The sequence below is a fragment of the Cherax quadricarinatus genome, unplaced genomic scaffold, assembly GCF_038502225.1.
Source record: "Cherax quadricarinatus isolate ZL_2023a unplaced genomic scaffold, ASM3850222v1 Contig586, whole genome shotgun sequence".
NCBI lineage: Eukaryota > Metazoa > Arthropoda > Malacostraca > Decapoda > Parastacidae > Cherax > Cherax quadricarinatus.
Window position 1 is genome coordinate 93,593 of NW_027195612.1, and position 21,311 is coordinate 114,903.

At 43.5% G+C, this 21,311-nt stretch overlaps 1 protein-coding gene across 1 annotated transcript in view; it reads right to left on the reverse strand.

Moving 5' to 3' along the window:
• LOC128699337 (uncharacterized) overlaps positions 1-21,311 on the reverse strand; it is a gene marked incomplete at its 5' end in the record, with an annotated part of 140,354 nt that overhangs the window by 83,652 nt on the left and 35,391 nt on the right. The window contains 1 exon segment of the mRNA XM_053791981.2: positions 13,661-13,755. Within this exon segment, the coding sequence (XP_053647956.2) occupies positions 13,661-13,755 (95 nt within the window).

The window sequence follows — 21,311 nt, forward strand, 5'->3', positions numbered from 1 at the left end:
TTCACAAGCCTTAGGCTGAGATTCACAAGCTGTAGGCCATGATTCATAGGCTGCAGGGTTGCAGCCAGACACACCATCACACCCTAGTCCTTAGGCCTATGGTTCCCCCCCACTACCATAGTGTACCAACAATCAATAAATCACTGTCTAGTATACCCTGAGTTTACTTAACCTTAGATATATCTTTGGACTGGTAAGATAGCAGGAAGCACTCTGGTAGAACTGAGTACAGGTCGGCCATCACTAATCCGGCAATCAGTTACCCGGTTCTAACAGTAATCCGGCACTACTTTCAGCTAGCATAATTTCAAATTTCATCATTATACTGACTAGTATTTGACTAGTATCTTCCTGCGTAAAAACAGAGGAAATAAGTGTTAAAAATTCTACACATTTCCTTATCACTGTCAGTGATCTGACCTGAGTGACTTTTGAGAAGGCCTGTCTTACTTCTATATATAAGTCAGACATCACTAATCCGGCAATCAGTTACCCGGTTCTAACAGTAATCCGGCACTACTTTCAGCTAGCATAATTTCAAATTTCATCATTATACTGACTGAAATTGTGCAGATGGTTGTAAATCCCCAGCAACAAGCCAGTGGAGGAGACACTAGTGATGAAAATGAGGAAGATGTAGCAGAGTCTCTATTGATGTGTTAATTCAGTTGACAGGTGAACTGCTAAAAGGTCTAGAGCAACGCAGTTTTATAAGTGAACAAGAAATAATGAACATTTACGTGCTGCAGGATAAACTAATCAAAGGCCAAAATATATGAAACAGTTCAGTCTGGTTACCTCTCAAGGAAGGATCCTTGATGTTGGTGAGGGGCTCTTGATTTAGGGAATTGGATCTGTGCTCCAGTTCCCCGAATTAAGCCTGAATGCCTTCCACATCCCCCCCAGGCACTGTATAATCCTCCGGGTTTAGCACTTCCCCCTTGATTATAATAATAATAATCAGCCTGGTTAACTTTATTAAGTGTATTCTAACCTAACCACTCTGTAATCTGGCAACCTCACTAATCCGGCACACTACAGGTCCCAGTGATGCCACATTAGTGATGGCCGACCTGTACAGAGTATTGGCAGAGGACAGTACTCTATACCTTAGTACAGAGTACTAAAAGAACCACTTCGAGGACAGCGTGAAACAAGCTTTTATGCCACAAGACGGGCAGCCAGCAGCAACTTCACTCTGGCTGTCACCTTCTCCAGAACATCACTCCATCTGAGATCATACATACCCAGGATGACTCGAGTATGGAACACATTCGTACAGCATAATGATGTCAACGAGATAACGTCAGTTGATCAAATGAAAATGCTGGCCCACAGATGGCCTCAGCTGGCCCACAGATGGCCTCAGCTGGCCCACAGATGGCCTCAGCTGGCCCACAGATGGCTTCAGCTGGCCCACAGATGGCCTCAGCTGGCCTCAGCTGGCCCACAGATGGCCTCAGCTGGCCCTCAGCTGGCCCACAGATGGCCCTCAGCTGGCCCACAGATGGCTTCAGCTGGCCCACAGATGGCCTCAGCTGGCCCACAGATGGCCTCAGCTGGCCCACAGATGACCCTCAGCTGGCCCTCAGCTGGCCCACAGATGGCCCTCAGCTGGCCCACAGATGACCTTAACTGGCCCACAGATGGCTCCAACTTCATCCTGTTCCCTACTTGTATGTCTCATAACAATAAAAATGCTTTCAAATGAGCTGATGTAGGTAACAGCTCTTAGCTTGCCAATAAAGTTAGGAATCCTTAACCTGTAAATAGCTGTCAATAAAGCTAGGGATCCTTAACCTTGTCAAACCCTGTGTAAAAACAAAAAAAGAAGACAGTACTCTGGCCAGCTAGACACTGAGTACCTCGACATAAACTCTCCCAAGTTTACAATATTTTACCCACTAATCTTAATATCAAATTATTCTCTTATTTTCAAAGATATATCAATTTAGCTGGTTAATAGTGTGTATATGAGAGCAATAATATACACAGTGCTCCTTTATTAATCTCTTACTATTACTATCACTATCTCTGTCTCTTTCTCTCTCTCTCTCTCTCTCTCTCTCTCTCTCTCTCTTATTCCCTTCATTATTACTCCTGTTTGATATGTACCATACAGCCCCTGTAACCAAGGATTCAGTTATCCACGGCCTCAGTTATTCAGGGGCATAGTTATCCAGGGGTTCAGTTATTCAGGGGCTCGGTTATCCAGGGGCTCAGTTATCCACGGGGTCAGTTATTCAGGATCTCAGTTCTCCAGGGGGTCAGTTATGCAGGGGCTCAGTTATCTAGGGGGTCAGTTATTCAAGGGCTCAGTTATTCAGGGGCTCAGTTATCCAGGGGCTCAGTTATGCAGGGGCTCAGTTATCTAGGGGGTCAGTTATTCAAGGGCTCAGTTATCCAGGGGGTCAGTTATTCAGGGGCTCAGTTATCTAGGGGGTCAGTTATTCAAGGGCTCAGTTATCCAGGGGGTCAGTTATTCAGGGGCTCAGTTATCCAGGGGGTCAGTTATTCAGGGTCTCAGTTATCCTGGGTCTAAGTTATCCAGGGGCTATGTTATCCAGGGTCTCAGTAATCCAGGGGGTCAGTTATTCAGGGGCTCAGTTATCCAGGGCCTCAGTTATCCAAGGGTTCAGTTATCCAGGGGGTCAGTTATTCAGAGGCTCAGTTATCCAAGGTCTCAGTTATCCGGGGGTTCAGTTATTCAGGGGTCATTTATCCAGGGGGTCAGTTATTCAGGGGTTCAGTTATCCAGGGGTTCAGTTATCCAGGGGCTCAGTTATCCAGGGGCTCAGTTATTCAAGGGCTCAGTTATTCAGGGGTTCAGTTATTCAGGGTTTCAGTTATCAACGGGGTCACTTATCCAGGGGTTCAGTTATACAGGGTCTCAGTTATCCATGGGGTCAGTTATCCAGGGTCTCAGTTATCCAGGGTCTCAGTTATCCAGGGTCTCAGTTATCCAGGGGGTCAGTTATCCAGGGGGTCAGTTATTCAGGGGCTCAGTTATACAGGGTCTCAGTTATCCAGGGGCTCAGTTATTCAGGGGGTCAGTTATCAACGGGGTCAGTTATCCAGGGGTTCAGTTATCCAGGGGGTCAGTTATCTAGGGGGTCAGTTATTCAAGGGCTCAGTTATTCAGGGGTTCACTTATCCAGGGGGTCAGTTATTCAGGGTCTCAGTTATCCAGGGTCTAAGTTATCCAGGGGTTATGTTATCCAGGGTCTCAGTAATCCAGGGGGTAGTTATTCAGGGGCTCAGTTATCCAGGGTCTCAGTTATCCAGGGGTTCAGTTATCCAGAGGGTCAGTTATTCAGGGGCTCAGTTATCCAGGGGCTCAGTTATCCAGGGGCTCAGTTATTCAGGGGTTCAGTTATACAGGGTCTCAGTTATCCAGGGGCTCAGTTATTCAGGGGTTCAGTAATCCAGGGTCTCAGTTATCCAGGGGTTCAGTTATCAACGGGGTCAGTTATCCAGGGTTCAGTTATCTAGGGGGTCAGTTATTCAGGGGTTCACTTATCCAGGGGGTCAGTTATTCAGGGTCTCAGTTATCCAGGGTCTAAGTTATCCAGGGGTTATGTTATCCAGGGTCTCAGTAATCCAGGGGGTAGTTATTCAGGGGCTCAGTTATCCAGGGTCTCAGTTATCCAGGGGTTCAGTTATCCAGAGGGTCAGTTATTCAGGGGCTCAGTTATCCAGGGTATCAGTTATCCAGGGGTTCAGTTATTCAGGGGGTCAGTTATCCAGGGGTTCAGTTATCCAGGGTCTCAGTTATCCAGGGGTTCAGTTATCCAGGGGCTCAGTTATCCAGGGGGTCAGTTATTCAAGGGTTCAGTTATTCAGGGGGTCAGTTATTCAAGGGATCAGTTATTCAGGGGCTCAGTTATCCAGGGGGTCAGTTATAAAGGGTCTCAGTTATCCAGGGTCTCAGTTATCCAGGGGTTCAGCAATCCAGGGTCTCAGTTATCCAGGGGCTCAGTTATCCAGGGGGTCAGTTATTCAAGGGCTCAGTTATCCAGGGGCTCAGTTATCCAGGGGTTCAGTTATCAACGGGGTCAGTTATCCAGGGGTTCAGTTATCCAGAGGCTCAGTTATCCAGGGGGTCAGTTATCCAGGGGCTCAGTTATCCAGGGGTTCAGTTATCAACGGGGTCAGTTATCCAGGAGGTCAGTTATCAAGGGTCTCAGTTATCCAGGGGCTCAGTTATTCAGGGGCTCAGTTATACAGGGTCTCAGTTATCCAGGGGTTCAGTAATCCAGGGTCTCAGTTATCCAGGGGGTCAGTTATACAGGGTCTCAGTTATCCAGGGGTTCAGTAATCCAGGGTCTCAGTTATACAGGGTCTCAGTTATCCAGGGGATCAGTTATCAACGGGGTCAGTTATCCAGGGGCTCAGTTATCCATAGGGTCAGTTATCCAGGGGCTCAGTTATCCAGGGGTTCAGTTATCAACGGGGTCAGTTATCCAGGGGCTCAGTTATCCAGGGGCTCAGTTATCCAGGGGGTCAGTTATCCAGGGGCTCAGTTATCAACGGGGTCCGTTATCCAGGGGTTCAGTTATCCAGGGGCTCAGTTATTCAGGGGTTCAGTTATCCAGGGGCTCAGTTATCAACGGGGTCAGTTATCCAGGGGGTCAGTTATCCAGGGGTTCAGTTATCCAGTGGCTCAGTTATTCAGGGGTTCAGTTAACCAGGGGCTCAGTTATTTAGGGGCTCAGTTATTCAGGGACTCAGTTATCCAGGGGGTCAGTTATCCAGGGGGTCAGTTATCCAGGGGGTCAATTATCCAGGGGGTCAGTTATCCAGGGGTTCAGTTATCCAGCGGCTCAGTTATTCAGGGGTTGTTATCCAGGGGCTCAGTTATTTAGGGGCTCAGTTATTCAGGGACTCAGTTATCCAGGGGGTCAGTTATCCAAAGGGTCAGTTATCCAGGGGGTCAGTTATCCAGGGGGTCAGTTATCCAGGGAGTCAGTTATCCAGGGGGTCAGTTATTCAGGGGCTCAGTTATCCAGGGGCTCAGTTATCCAGGGGTTCAGTTATCCAGGGGCTCAGTTATCCAGGGGCTCAGTTATCCAGGGGTTCAGTTATCCAGGGGCTCAGTTATCCAGGGGCTCAGTTATCCAGGGGCTCAGTTATCCAGGGGTTCAGTTATCCAAGGTCTCAGTTATTTAGGGGCTCAGTTATCCAGGGGCTCAGTTATCCAGGGGTTCAGTTATCCAGGGGCTCAGTTATTCAGGGGCTCGGTTATCCAGGGGCTCGGTTATCCAGGGGCTCACGTATCCAAGGGCTCAGTTATCCAGGGGTTCAATTATCCAGGGGCTCAGTTATTCAGGGGTTCAGTTATTCAGGGGCTCGGATATCCAGGGTCTCGGTTATCCAGGGGCTCAGTTATTCAGGGGCTGTTATTCAGGGGCTCAGTTATTCAGGGGCTCAGTTATTCAGGGGTTCACTTATCCAGAGGCTTGGTTATCCAGAGGCTCGGTTATCCAGGGGCTCAGTTATCCAGGTTCTCAGTTATCCAGGGGCTCAGTTATCCAGGGGCTCAGTTATTCAGGGGCTCAGTTATCCAGGGTTTACCATGGTCTGAAAATGACCCTTAATTTACCTTAATAATGGCCACAAAGAACAAAAGTAGTGATGCTGACAGTGTTCAAGGTCTAAGAGACAGTGTTCAAGGTCTAAGAGACAATGTTCAAGGTCTAAGAGACAATGTTCAAGGTCTAAGAGACAGTGTTCAAGGTCTAAGAGACAGTGTTCAAGGTCTAAGAGACAGTGCTCAAGGTCTAAGAGACAGTGTTCAAGGTCTAAGAGACAGTGTTCAAGGTCGAAGAGACAGTGTTCAAGGTCTAAGAGACAGTGTTCAAGGTCTAAGAGACAGTGTTCAAGGTCTAAGAGACAGTGTTCAAGGTCGAAGAGACAGTGTTCAAGGTCTAAGAGACAGTGTTCAAGGTCTAAGAGACAGTGTTCAAGGTCTAAGAGACAGTGTTCAAGGTCTAAGAGACAGTGTTCAAGGTCTAAGAGACAATGTTCAAGGTCTAAGAGACAGTGTTCAAGGTCTAAGAGACAGTGCTCAAGGTCTAAGAGACAATGTTCAAGGTCTAAGAGACAGTGTTCAAGGTCTAAGAGACAGTGTTCAAGGTCTAAGAGACAATGTTCAAGGTCTAAGAGACAATGTTCAAGGTCTAAGAGACAGTGTTCAAGGTCTAAGAGAGAGTGTTCAAGGTCTAAGAGACAGTGTTCAAGGTCTAAGAGACAATGTTCAAGGTCTAAGAGACAGTGTTCAAGGTCTAAGAGACAGTGTTCAAGGTCTAAGAGACAGTGTTCAAGGTCGAAGAGACAGTGTTCAAGGTCTAAGAGACAGTGTTCAAGGTCTAAGAGACAGTGTTCAAGGTCTAAGAGACAGTGTTCAAGGTCTAACAGTGTTCAAGGTCTAAGAGACAGTGTTCAAGGTCTAACAGTGTTCAAGGTCTAAGAGACAGTGTTCAAGGTCTAAGAGACAGTGTTCAAGGTCTAAGAGACAGTGTTCAAGGTCTAAGAGACAGTGTTCAAGATCTAAGAGACAGTGTTCAAGGTCTAAGAGACAGTGTTCAAGGTCTAAGAGACAGTGTTCAAGCCAGGTTAGATACATGGATAGGGCATTCTGCTTGAAGGACAGGAGTAGGAGACAAAGGGTATGCTTTCCTGGGGCTGGGATGGAGGACATTGTTAGCCGGCTTGACAACATCATGAACGGTAATGGGATCAACCCTATTATTTGCCTCAGTGCTGGAGGCAATGATGTAGGCAAGCGTAGAAGTGAGGATTTAGTTAGAAAGTTCAGGACAGCTATAGACATAATTAGGAAGAAGGGGGGGCGCCCTGTTATATGTGACATTTTGCCAAGAAGAGGTGTTGGTAATGAATGGTTGTCCAGAGCAATTGGTATTAATTGTTGGCTGGATAAACACTGTAAGGATAATGCAGTACCATTCATTGACAACTGGGACAACTTCTATGGCCGAAATGACATGTATGCCAGGGATGGGGTTCACTTATCCAGGGCAGGTGTGGGTTTTCTTGCTAACTCAGTTGAGGGGGTTGTTAGGACTTTAAACTAGGATTAGTTAGAGGTATGGGTTTAGAAATGATTAATAATGAGTATGGATATATTGACTTATGCTCTGATATTAAGAATCTTAATGGTAACTGTCATGGAGTAACTCTGGGTAATGATAATTTCAGAAATTGTGTAAAAACAAAGATGAATAGGAAAAATGTGCAGAAGAAAAAACATATGATGGTATTTTATGCTAACAGTCGAAGTGCAAGAAATAAAATTAATGAACTACGTTTGGTAGCATGTGCTGGGAACTTTGATATCATTGCATTAACTGAAACGTGGTATGATTTAAAGAGTCGGGATATGACTGCTGAGTGTAATATTCAGGGATTTAAGTTGTTCAATGTGGATAGATGTAATGGGAAGGGGGGAGGAGTTGCATTGTATGTTCGAGAAAATATTAATTGTTGCATAAAAACAGGTATAAAAATAGATGGAGCAGTAACAGAGTCTGTTTGGGTAGAGTTCGTGGAGGGTCAAGAAAAACTAATTCTAGGTGTAATATACCGACCTCCAGGCTTGGATCACGATAGAGGGAGACTTCTTTGGGACGAAATTGTTAGGGCTTCTGGACACAGTAACGTAGTCATAGTAGGGGACTTTAACTTTAGCCAAATTGACTGGAATTCTTTGACAGGTAATCTAGAGTCCAGTGACTTCATGGAAACAGTTCAGGACTGTTTTCTGAAACAGAGTGTAACTGAGCCTACCAGGGGTAATAATTTGCTAGACCTAGTCTTGTCAAATAAGGAAACACTCGTGAATAATCTGGAGATCACTGAAGAGCTTGGCGCAAGTGATCACAAATCCATCACCTTTAGCATTAATTGGAAATGCAAGAATAATGATAATACAGTAAAAATCCCTGATTTTCGTTCTGCCGATTATAATGGACTTAGGGAACATCTGTCTAATCTTGATTGGGGTTATCTAGCTAATGATTTTATTGGTGATAATCATACTTATGAATATGAAGGGATCTGCTTTTATGATTGTTTTCTTAATAATGTACACAGTGCCCAGAGTATATACATTCCCAAGAGAGAAATTAGGTCTAATAATAACGATCCCAAATGGGTTAACAGGAGGCTAAAGCATCTATTAGGGGAGAAAAGGGGAATTTATAGGCGCATCAGAAGAGGAGAGGTTAACCTTACTGACCAATATGTTCAGCTTAAAAGAGAAGTAAAAAAGGCGATTAGAAAGGCTAAACGTGACTATGAAATTAGAGTTGCTAATGAATCAAAGACTAATCCAAAGGGGTTCTTTCAAGTGTATAGGACGAAGGTGAAGGAAAAAGTAGGACCTCTGAAATCTGGGAATGGACAGCTGACGGATAATGAACTGGAAATGTGTTCCTTATTTAATGACTATTTTTTGTCAGTTTTTACACAGGAAGATGTAAATGAGATTCCAGTAATTAACAATTATTTAGTTCCTGATGAATTTAAGTTAACTAATATTACTGTCACGAGGGACATGGTTATTAAACAGATAGACAAACTGAAACAAAATAAGTCCCCGGGACCCGATGAGTTGTTTTCAAGGGTACTTAAGGAATGCAAGATGGAGCTTAGTCAGCCATTAACGAGTGTATTCAATGCGTCCATCCTTACCAGTGTTGTGCCAGAGTTGTGGAAGATGGCTAATGTGGTTCCTATATTCAAATCAGGGGATAAGTCCACTCCTTCAAATTACCGTCCAATAAGCCTGACATCTATAGTGGGCAAGTTATTAGAATCAATTATAGCTGACATTATCAGAAGTCACCTTGAAGAGCATAACTTGATAAATGAATCTCAGCATGGATTCACGAGGGGTCGTTCCTGCCTGACAAACTTACTGACGTTCTTCAATAGAACATTTGAGGCAGTTGACAGTAATAAGGAATATGATATTGTTTATTTGGATTTTAGTAAAGCCTTCGACAGAGTACCTCACAAGAGACTCTTAAGAAAAGTGGCAGCTCATGGTATAGGAGGTAAAGTTCTAGCATGGATTGAGGCATGGCTTACCAATAGAAAGCAGAGAGTTACCATTAATGGAGTGAAATCTGAATGGGGATTAGTCACTAGTGGCGTTCCACAAGGATCAGTTTTAGGCCCTCTCTTGTTCATAATTTACATTAATGACCTTGATGAAGGGATTACTAGTGACATGAGTAAGTTTGCTGATGATACAAAGATAGGCCGTATAATTCACTCTGAGGAGGATATCAATGAACTCCAGGACGATTTGAACAAATTAATGTCTTGGTCTGAGAAATGGCAGATGAAGTTTAATGTGGATAAGTGTAAGGTACTTGCCCTTGGTAATGAAAATAACCCTCGAAGCTATAATCTAGGTGAAGTAGAGCTTGGTCATACAGAATGTGAAAAAGACTTGGGAGTCATGGTAAGCAGAAATCTAAAGCCAAGACAGCAGTGCCTCAGTGTGTGCAACAAGGCCAACAGATTACTTGGATTTATCTCAAGAAGTATAAGTAACAGAAGTCCAAAAGTTATTTTACAGCTCTATACATCACTAGTGAGGCCTCATTTAGATTTTGCTGCTCAGTTTTGGTCCCCTTACTACAGGATGGACATAGACTCTTTAGAGAACATACAGAGAAGAATGACTAAAATGATTTACTGTGTAAGGAACCTCCCGTATGAAGATAGACTTAAAGCCTTAAATCTCCACTCTCTGGAGAGGCGTAGAATGAGGGGAGATATCATTGAAGTGTATAAGTGGATGACGGGCATAAACAAGGGAGACATTAATAAAGTACTGAGGGTGTCGAACCAGGTAAGAACCAGGAATAATGGATTTAAGTTGGATAAATTTAGATTTAGAAAGGACATAGGTAAGTACTGGTTTTCTAACAGAGTTGTAGATGCGTGGAACAGTCTTCCCAGTGGGGTGATAGAGGCTAGGACCTTGGGTAGCTTTAAGAAGAGACTGGACAAATATATGAGTGGGAGGGGCTGGGTTTGATTGGTGTTGGGGAGTGCTGGAGTTGTTTCTTGAGTAGCTCTAGGTAGTTGTCGTTTTGATAAGGACCTGCCTCGTATGGGCCAGTAGGCCTTCTGCAGTGTTCCTACATTCTTATGTTCTTATGTTCTTTAAGAGACAATGTTCAAGGTCTAAGAGACAGTGTTCAAGGTCTAAGAGACAATGTTCAAGGTCTAAGAGACAGTGTTCAAGGTTTAAGAGACAATGTTCAAGGTCTAAGAGACAGTGTTCAAGGTCTAAGAGACAGTGTTCAAGGTCTAAGAGACAGTGTTCAAGGTCTAAGAGACAGTGTTCAAGGTCTAAGAGACAATGTTCAAGGTCTAAGAGACAATGTTCAAGGTCTAAGAGACAGTGTTCAAGGTCTAAGAGACAGTGTTCAAGGTCTAAGAGACAGTGTTCAAGGTCTAAGAGACAGTGTTCAAGGTTTAAGAGACAGTATTCAAGGTTTAAGAGTGTTCAAGGTCTAAGAGACAGTGTTCAAGGTCCAAGAGACAGTGTTCAAGGTCTAAGAGACAGTGTTCAAGGTCTAAGAGACAGTGTTCAAGGTCTAAGAGACAGTGTTCAAGGTCTAAGAGAGAGTGTTCAAGGTCTAAGAGACCATGTTCAAGGTCTAAGAGACAGTGTTCAAGGTCTAAGAGACAGTGTTCAAGGTCTAAGAGACAGTGTTCAAGGTCTAAGAGACAGTGTTCAAGGTCTAAGAGACAGTGTTCAAGGTCTAAGAGACAGTGTTCAAGGTCTAAGAGAGAGTGTTCAAGGTCTAAGAGACAGTGTTCAAGGTCTAAGAGACAGTGTTCAAGGTCTAAGAGACAGTGTTCAAGGTCTAAGAGACAGTGTTCAAGGTCTAAGAGACAGTGTTCAAGGTCTAAGAGACAGTGTTCAAGGTCTAAGAGACAGTGTTCAAGGTCCAAGAGACAGTGTTCAAGGTCTAAGAGACAGTGTTCAAGGTCTAAGAGACAGTGTTCAAGGTCTAAGAGACAGTGTTCAAGGTCTAAGAGACAGTATTCAAGGTTTAAGAGACAGTGTTCAAGGTCTAAGAGACAGTGTTCAAGGTCTAAGAAAAGTCGTGAACTACTGTATATAGTGTTGACAACTATCATGGTTCCTGGCAGCCATGGTATTCTTGTTATCCATCATGGATACCAGGGTACTAGTGTACATCCATGGTAGTTCTTGTTATCCATCATGGATACCAGGGTACTAGTGTACATCCATGGTAGTTCTTGTTATGCATCATGGATACCAGGGTAATAGTGTACATCCATGGTAGTTTTTGTTATCCATCATGGATACCAGGGTACTAGTGTACATCCATGGTAGTTCTTGTTATGCATCATGGATACCAGGGTACTAGTGTACATCCATGGTAGTTCTTGTTATCCATCATGGATACCAGGGTACTAGTGTACAGCCATGGTAGTTCTTGTTATCCATCATGGATACCAGGGTACTAGTGTACATCCATGGTAGTTCTTGTTATCCATCATGGATACCAGGGTACTAGTGTACATCCATGGTAGTTCTTGTTATCCAACATGGACACCAGGGTACTAGTGTACATCCATGGTAGTTCTTGTTATCCAACATGGATACCAGGGTACTAGTGTACATCCATGGTAGTTCTTGTTATCCAACATGGATACCAGGGTACTACTACATCCATGGTAGTTCTTGTTATCCACTGTGGATACCAGGGTACTACTGTACATCCATGGTAGTTCTTGATATCCACCATGGATACCAGGGTACTACTGTACATTCATGGTAGTTCTTGTTACCCACTGTTTATACCAGGGTACTACTGTACATACATGGTAGTTCTTGTTAACCACTGTAGATATCAGGGTACTACTGCACAGTGCTAGTCATGGCATTATGCCAGGTGAGCACCCTGACATAATGCCGTGACGAAAATCTAAGGCCTACCATACAGGGGGGGGGGTCTTTCTTCGTCAGTGCATTATGCCGGGTAGCAGCCGTTAGCATGTCACAGCCTGCTGCCACACTCCACAGTGACTCCTCAGTGTTCACGTGGCTACCATGGTGAGAGGAAGTGTTGCACTTTTGTCTCTCATCCGTCCCATCTTTTGTACGGTGTTCCCTTCGGTTTTGGGATTATACATGTTTGATTATGGGTAAAAGGAAGTCTTTAACACCTGAACCTATAGCTCAAATGACAGAGCTTCACAAAACTGGGCACCAGACGAAAGAAATAGTGGAGAATGATGGTGTGTGTGAACGTTCAGTGAGGAACTGGGAGCAGCGCTTCAAGGCTGGTGACGGTCGAGTTACTGTCTAGAAAACCTCAGCCTGGCCCCTCAAAGAAGACATCTGTTCGTACCTTAACTGTGTTAAAGAAGTTAGAGAGTACACCTAAGATAACTGCTTGAGAATTGAAAGAAAAGAACTCACATCTTCTCTCAGAGGTGTCTGTAAAAACTGTTAACAGACGTGTGTCAGAACTGGACTACAGTAGTCACCGCCAGGTTAAGAACCGATCCTCTCCAAGCCACAGAAGATACATAGGCTGAATTATGCAAAGAAATATCTTCACTGGAATCCTCAACAGTGGTCTGAAGTACTCTGGAGTGATGAAGCAACCTTCACCATCACCTAACCTGTAACCGTGTGGGGACATGTGTACTGGCCCAGAGGTAGTGACCTACTAGACCCAGGCTACACCTGTGGGACAACCAAACACCCAGACTCTCCCATGGTTTAGGGATGTTTCAGAGTTCAGAGTGTTGGTGAACTCATTGTGCTTCCCAAAAACCAGTATATGAACCAGTATAATTACTTGGAGTTATTGTGTGACAATTTACCTGAGGCGTTTGACAAGCGTGGCGCTACGTTTCTTATGCAGGATGGTGCACTGTGTCATACTGCCAAATCTGTAGTTCAGTGGCTTAAGGACTGTGAAGTGAAGTTTTTTAATGACTGGCCAGGCAATTCCCCAGACCTAAATCCTACTGAGAACCTCTGGTCAATAGTGAAACGAAGTTTACTGGGCAAGGATATCAGTTCCATCCTGCAGCTGGAGGCTGCTCTACATGAGGCATTGAATAATATATATCCCCAAACCCTCAAGAATTTGTGTGAGAGTTTTGCTATATGGCTGAGGGACGTAATTAAGCATAAAGGACGTAGCACCAAGTATTAAAACCTCAGTAAGTGTGCAAATATATATATTACATGTATAATCTTTCATGGTACGTGTTTGTGTTTTGGAATGTGTATGGGGGAGGGGCGGCATAATGCTGTGACTAGCACTGTACATACTGTATACGAGATTTTTGGGGGTAGAAATACTGGCATTTAGGTCAGAATGACGGATGTATCATACCAGTTCCGTCCATGTGGTATACAAGTGGGGGGTGGGGGTGGGGGGTGGCGTCATGTCATTCCACTAACTGTTGAGCGTGTTGGGTGACTGATGCCTGGATGATGCCAGGTGTCACCAGGGGCCTTAAGAGTAGTAACTACCCTATTACACTTTACTATTAACCTGTGTACAGACAAGTGTCATACTTACCAGCGAAGGGGCCAGACAAGAGTCATAAATGTCGTACTTACCGTGTTCTGCGGCATTGTCATCATCACTGGAGTCCTGGGCATCCTTGTTCTTGTCATCGTCCTTGCGGAGTCGTTCCCGTCTGCCAGGCTTGTCACTGCAGGGAGAGAGAATCAGTGGTGACTGCTGTCATGGCGACAACCCGGGTGCCGTGGCAACAACCCAGGTGTTGTGGCGTCATCCTGGGTGTCTTGGCAACATCCTGGGTGTTATGAAACAACCTGGGTGTTAGGTACAAGTTCAACACTATTGTTACCAAGTTTTGCTCTGCAGGAACTTTGTCCAGCTGTTACACATAACACAGAGGCTGTATTTAGGCTTTACATGATGTGTATGGCACAATATAATAGTTGTAGTAATACTAATAGTAGTTGTAATACAGCCTCTCCTCAACGATGAAATTACGTTCCTAAGACCACATTGGTAAATGAATTTGTTACTAAGCAAGGAGCATGCTATATCTTTGATATTGTTTTAATATCACCTCTGCACAATTTAACACATTTCTGGTATATTTTTAAATGTTTATACAGTGCTGTACTACATACAGTGGAACCTTGGTTTTCCTATGTCCCAATTTTTGTAGGATTTGGTTTTCGACGACTTTTTGTCAAAATTTTGTCCCAGTTTTCGTTCATCCGCTCAGTTTTCGTAGAGTTGAAAACAGTCTGTATCAAACGCGTCCGAGTGACTCTGCTTTTGTTTCTTGTTGAGTGAGCATTACCCCGCGGGTCATCTGAAACATTTCGTAATAATCCATTGTTTTATGTGCTTGTTTATTGAGTGCGGCTGCTAAATTAGCCACCATGGGGGCCAAAGAAAGTTACAAGTGCCAGCCCTTTGATAAAGAAAGTGAGAAACACAACAGAATTCAAGAAAAAACTCATAGCAAAGTACGAATGGCGTGTATGCATGGCCAATCTCGTCAGGATGTACGGGAAGTCCACATCAAGAATCAGTTCCATCCTGGCGAAGAAAAAAGAAATCAAGGAAGCTGATATTGTGAACGGGGTAAATGTGCTAAACAAAACAGAGATCACAAACAATCCAAGATGTTGAGTTGTTGTTGTTGTTGTGGATCAATGAAAAACAGTTAGTGGGAGATGGTGTTTTGGAGGAGATAATTTGCGAAAACACAAGGCAGTTGCATGTGGATCTCGCAAAGAAAATGCCTGGAACGAGTGCTGCTGTTAGTGAATTTAAGGCCAGAGGCTTGTACAACAAATTCAAGAAGCGAACTGGTATACACCGTGTGGTAAGGTATGGCGAGGCTGTAAGTTCGGACAAACGTGGGGACGAAGAATTCATTGATGAATTCGAGGAGTTCATAGAGCCTGAAGGATTCCTCCCCCAATAAGTCTTCAATTGTGATGAAACAGGCCTCTTCTGGAAGAAAATGCCAAAGAGGACCTACATCATGCAGGAGGAAAAGGCACTGCCAGGACACAAGCCTATGAAGAATAGGCTAACTCTTTTGTTCTGTGGTAATGCTAGTGGGGATTTCAAAGTGAAGCCTCTACTCGTGTATCACTCTGAAAATCCCCGAGTGTTCAAGAAAAACAATGTCATGAAAAGTAAATTGTGTGATGTGGGAGGCTAACAAGGCATGGGTCACGAGGCTAATTTTCACTGAGTGGGTCAATGAAGTGTTTGACCCGAGTGTGAAGAAATACCTCCTGAAAAATAAATTGTAACTCAAGTGCCTCCTGGTAATGGACAATGCTCCTGTTCATCCTTCAGACTTGGAAGACCAATTGTTGGAAGAGTTTCGTTTCATCACAGTGAAACTCTTGCCTCCTAACACCACTCCTCTCATCCAGCCCAGGGACCAGCAGATCATTTCAAACTTCAAAAAACTCTACACCAAAGCAATGTTTCAGAGGTGCTTTGAAGTGGCCTCAGACACTGAATTGACCCTAAGAGAGTTCTGGAGGAATCACTTTAATATCCTCAATTACATAAGCCTTATAGATAAGGCTTGGCAGGGAGTGACTTTCAAGATGACGAACTCTGCTTGGAGAAAATTGTGGCCAGAATGTGTCCTCGAGAAGGATTTTGAAGGGTTTGAGGCTGACCCTGATGACCCTATGCCTCTTGTGGAATCTACTGTGTCTTTGGGGAAGTCCATGGGGTTGGATATGAGTGGCCAGGATGTTGAAGAGTTGGTGGAGAACGACAGGGAAGAGCTGCAAGACCTTCATCTGTAACAGCAACAGATCGCAGCTGAGAAAATTGCTTCAGAGGAGGAGGAAGAGAGAGGGGAGAATGTGCTTTCTTCAGCGATTAAGGATGTGTGTGCAAAATGGAGTGAGTTGCAAAGTTTTGTGGAGAAATATCACCCTAACAAAGCTGTTGCAAGCCATGTCTGCAACATGTTTAATGACAATGCCTTGTCCCATTTTAGGCAAATCTTAGACAAACACTAGAAGCAGACCTCTCTGGACAGATTTTTTGTGCGACAGGGGACCAGTGACTCTCCAGGTGGTCCTAGTGGCAGTAAAACACAAAGAAGGGAAGTAACCCCAGATAGGGCCTTGATACCTGGAGTCCTTATGGAAGGGGATTCCTCTTCCAACAATAATCTCTCCTCCTCCCTCTCCTCCTCGCCGTCTTCCATACATCAACAAGAGTCTTCAATAAAGGTAAAGGTGATGTTAAATGCTCATTTTTCCCATTTCATTAATTTTTTTTTTTTTTTTTTTTTTTTATTATCACACCGGCCGATTCCCACCAAGGCAGGGTGGCCCGAAAAAGAAAAACTTTCACCATCATTCACTCCATCACTGTCTTGCCAGAAGGGTGCTTTACACTACAGTTTTTAAACTGCAACATTAACACCCCTCCTTCAGAGTGCAGGCACTGTACTTCCCATCTCCAGGACTCAAGTCCGGCCTGCCGGTTTCCCTGAATCCCTTCATAAATGTTACTTTGCTCACACTCCAACAGCACGTCAAGTATTAAAAACCATTTGTCTCCATTCACTCCTATCAAACACGCTCAAGCATGCCTGCTGGAAGTCCAAGCCCCTCGCACACAAAACCTCCTTTACCCCCTCCCTCCAACCCTTCCTAGGCCGACCCCTACCCCGCCTTCCTTCCACTACAGACTGATACACTCTTGAAGTCATTCTGTTTCGCTCCATTCTCTCTACATGTCCGAACCACCTCAACAACCCTTCCTCAGCCCTCTGGACAACAGTTTTGGTAATCCCGCACCTCCTCCTAACTTCCAAACTACGAATTCTCTGCATTATATTCACACCACACATTGCCCTCAGACATGACATCTCCACTGCCTCCAGCCTTCTCCTCGCTGCAACATTCATCACCCACGCTTCACACCCATATAAGAGCGTTGGTAAAACTATACTCTCATACATTCCCCTCTTTGCCTCCAAGGACAAAGTTCTTTGTCTCCACAGACTCCTAAGTGCACCACTCACTCTTTTTCCCTCATCAATTCTATGATTCACCTCATCTTTCATAGACCCATCCGCTGACACGTCCACTCCCAAATATCTGAATACGTTCACCTCCTCCATACTCTCTCCCTCCAATCTGATATTCAATCTTTCATCACCTAATCTTTTTGTTATCCTCATAACCTTACTCTTTCCTGTATTCACCTTTAATTTTCTTCTTTTGCACACCCTACCAAATTCATCCACCAATCTCTGCAACTTCTCTTCAGAATCTCCCAAGAGCACAGTGTCATCAGCAAAGAGCAGCTGTGACAACTCCCACTTTGTGTGTGATTCTTTATCTTTTAACTCCACGCCTCTTGCCAAGACCCTCGCATTTACTTCTCTTACAACCCCATCTATAAATATATTAAACAACCACGGTGACATCACACATCCTTGTCTAAGGCCTACTTTTACTGGGAAAAAATTTCCCTCTTTCCTACATACTCTAACTTGAGCCTCACTATCCTCGTAAAAACTCTTCACTGCTTTCAGTAACCTACCTCCTACACCATACACTTGCAACATCTGCCACATTGCCCCCCTATCCACCCTGTCATACGCCTTTTCCAAATCCATAAATGCCACAAAGACCTCTTTAGCCTTATCTAAATACTGTTCACTTATATGTTTCACTGTAAACACCTGGTCCACACACCCCCTACCTTTCCTAAAGCCTCCTTGTTCATCTGCTATCCTATTCTCCGTCTTACTCTTAATTCTTTCAATTATAACTCTACCATACACTTTACCAGGTACACTCAACAGACTTATCCCCCTATAATTTTTGCACTCTCTTTTATCCCCTTTGCCTTTATACAAAGGAACTATGCATGCTCTCTGCCAATCCCTAGGTACCTTACCCTCTTCCATACATTTATTAAACAATTTCACCAACCACTCCAAAACTATATCCCCACCTGCTTTTAACATTTCTATCTTTATCCCATCAATCCCGGCTGCCTTACCCCCTTTCATTTTACCTACTGCCTCACGAACTTCCCCCACACTCACAACTGGCTCTTCCTCACTCCTACAAGATGTTATTCCTCCTTGCCCTATACACGAAATCACAGCTTCCCTATCTTCATCAACATTTAACAATTCCTCAAAATATTCCTTCCATCTTCCCAATACCTCTAACTCTCCATTTAATAACTCTCCTCTCCTATTTTTAACTGACAAATCCATTTGTTCTCTAGGCTTTCTTAACTTGTTAATCTCACTCCAAAACTTTTTCTTATTTTCAACAAAATTTGTTGATAACATCTCACCCACTCTCTCATTTGCTCTCTTTTTACATTGCTTCACCACTCTCTTAACCTCTCTCTTTTTCTCCATATACTCTTCCCTCCTTGCATCACTTCTACTTTGTAAAAACTTCTCATATGCTAACTTTTTCTCCCTTACTACTCTCTTTACATCATCATTCCACCAATCGCTCCTCTTCCCTCCTGCACCCACTTTCCTGTAACCACAAACTTCTGCTGAACACTCTAACACTACATTTTTAAACCTACCCCATACCTCTTCGACCCCATTGCCTATGCTCTCATTAGCCCATCTATCCTCCAATAGCTGTTTATATCTTACCCTAACTGCCTCCTCTTTTAGTTTATAAACCTTCACCTCTCTCTTCCCTGATGCTTCTATTCTCCTTGTATCCCATCTACCTTTTACTCTCAGTGTAGCTACAACTAGAAAGTGATCTGATATATCTGTGGCCCCTCTATAAACATGTACATCCTGAAGTCTACTCAACAGTCTTTTATCTACCAATACATAATCCAACAAACTACTGTCATTTCGCCCTACATCATATCGTGTATACTTATTTATCCTCTTTTTCTTAAAATATGTATTACCTATAACTAAACCCCTTTCTATACAAAGTTCAATCAAAGGGCTCCCATTATCATTTACACCTGGCACCCCAAACTTACCTACCACACCCTCTCTAAAAGTTTCTCCTACTTTAGCATTCAAGTCCCCTACCACAATTACTCTCTCACTTGGTTCAAAGGCTCCTATACATTCACTTAACATCTCCCAAAATCTCTCTCTCTCCTCTGCATTCCTCTCTTCTCCAGGTGCATACACGCTTATTATGACCCACTTCTCGCATCCAACCTTTACTTTAATCCACATAATTCTTGAATTTACACATTCATATTCTCTTTTCTCCTTCCATAACTGATCATTTAACATTACTGCTACCCCTTCCTTTGCTCTAACTCTCTCAGATACTCCAGATTTAATCCCATTTATTTCCCCCCACTGAAACTCTCCTACCCCCTTCAGCTTTGTTTCGCTTAGGGCCAGGACATCCAACTTCTTTTCATTCATAACATCAGCAATCATCTGTTTCTTGTCATCCGCACTACATCCACGCACATTTAAGCAACCCAGTTTTATAAAGTTTTTCTTCTTCTCTTTTTTAGTAATTGTATACAGGAGAAGGGGTTACTAGCCCATTGCTCCCGGCATTTTAGTCGCCTCATACGACACGCATGGCTTACGGAGGAAAGATTCTTTTCCACTTCCCCATGGACAATAGAAGAAATAAAAAAGAACAAGAGCTATTTAGAAAAAGGAGAAAAACCTAGATGTATGTATATATATATATGCATGTGCGTGTCTGTGAAGTGTGACCAAAGTGTTAGTAGGAGTAGCAAGATATCCCTGTTATCTTAGCGTGTTTATGAGACAGAAAAAGAAACCAGCAATCCTACCATCATGCAAAACAATTACAGGTTTTTGTTTCACAGTCATCTGGCAGGACGGTAGTACTTCCCTGGGTGGTTGCTGTCTACCAACCTACTACAAATCATTTCATTAATGCTTTATATTTATTTCTAATTGTTACCATGACTCAAGAAATCGTAATGACACGATTGCAAACAAACCATACCCCCGGCCGGGATTGAACCCGCGGTCATGGAGTCTCAAAACTCCAGCCCGTCGCGTTAGCCACTAGACCAGCGGGTTCAATCCCGGCCGGGGGTATGGTTTGTTTGCAATCGTGTCATTACGATTTCTTGAGTCATGTTGACGGCAGTGAAGGGACTTGAGCTAGAGTTCGTCACGGCCACGCTAGCTGGAGATTCGTCTGTAAAAACTTGCATTTGTGGTCACAGAGGTGCCTGTGCTAACTTTCCTATGGTGTAGAAATATACCTAGTTGGATGAATCTTATTGTGGCTAGCTGGTCTAGTGGCTAACGCGACGGTCTGGAGTTTTGAGACTCTATGACCGCGGGTTCAATCCCGGCCGGGGGTATGGTTTCTAATTGTTTTCTGTATGTAAAACTATAGTTATTCTATATAAAATGTATTTGTTAATATTTTTGGATGACTGGAACAGATTAATTGGATTGACAATAATTCTTATGGGAAATATTGCTTCAGTTTTCGTACGATTCGGTTTTCGTCAGACTTTTTAGAACGGATTAATCACGAAAACCGAGGTTCCACTGTATTGTCATGAACAGAATAGAGGAAATAAGCTCTAATATACATTATTTAGGTATGCATACTGGTCAGAGAGCCCGTCGTAAGTCTGAGTCATCGGTAAATGAGAACGTCGCTAAGTGAGGAGAGGCTGTACTTATGGTAGTAATACTTGGAATAGTAATAGTAGTAGTAATACTTGGAATAGTAATAGTAGTAGTAATACTTGGGATAGTAACAGCAGCAGTAATACTCGGGGTGGTAAGAGTAGTACTACTAGTAATAGTAATACTACTACTACTACCACCACCACAAGTATTACAACTACTACTAGTATTACTACAACTATTACATTGTGCCTTACACCGTGTCATCCTATGCAGACGACACTAGGATCTACACAAGACTGCCGTCCACTGAGGACGCGGTTAACCTCCAAGAATATATAAACAAGTTTTCCAGTGGGCAACAAAAAACAATATGATGTTTAATGAAGACAAATTTCAACTACACCGTTATGGAAAACTGGAGAAAATAATAATTAGAACTGAGTATACCACAAACTCCGATCATATAATAGAGCGGAAAAGTAATGTGAAGGACCTGGGAGTAGTAATATCTGAGAATCTCACCTTCAAGGATCACAACAATGTCACTATCACATCAACGAGGAAACTGATAGGATGGATAATAAGAACATTCAAGACAAGAGATGCCACGCCAGTGATGATCCTTTTTAACC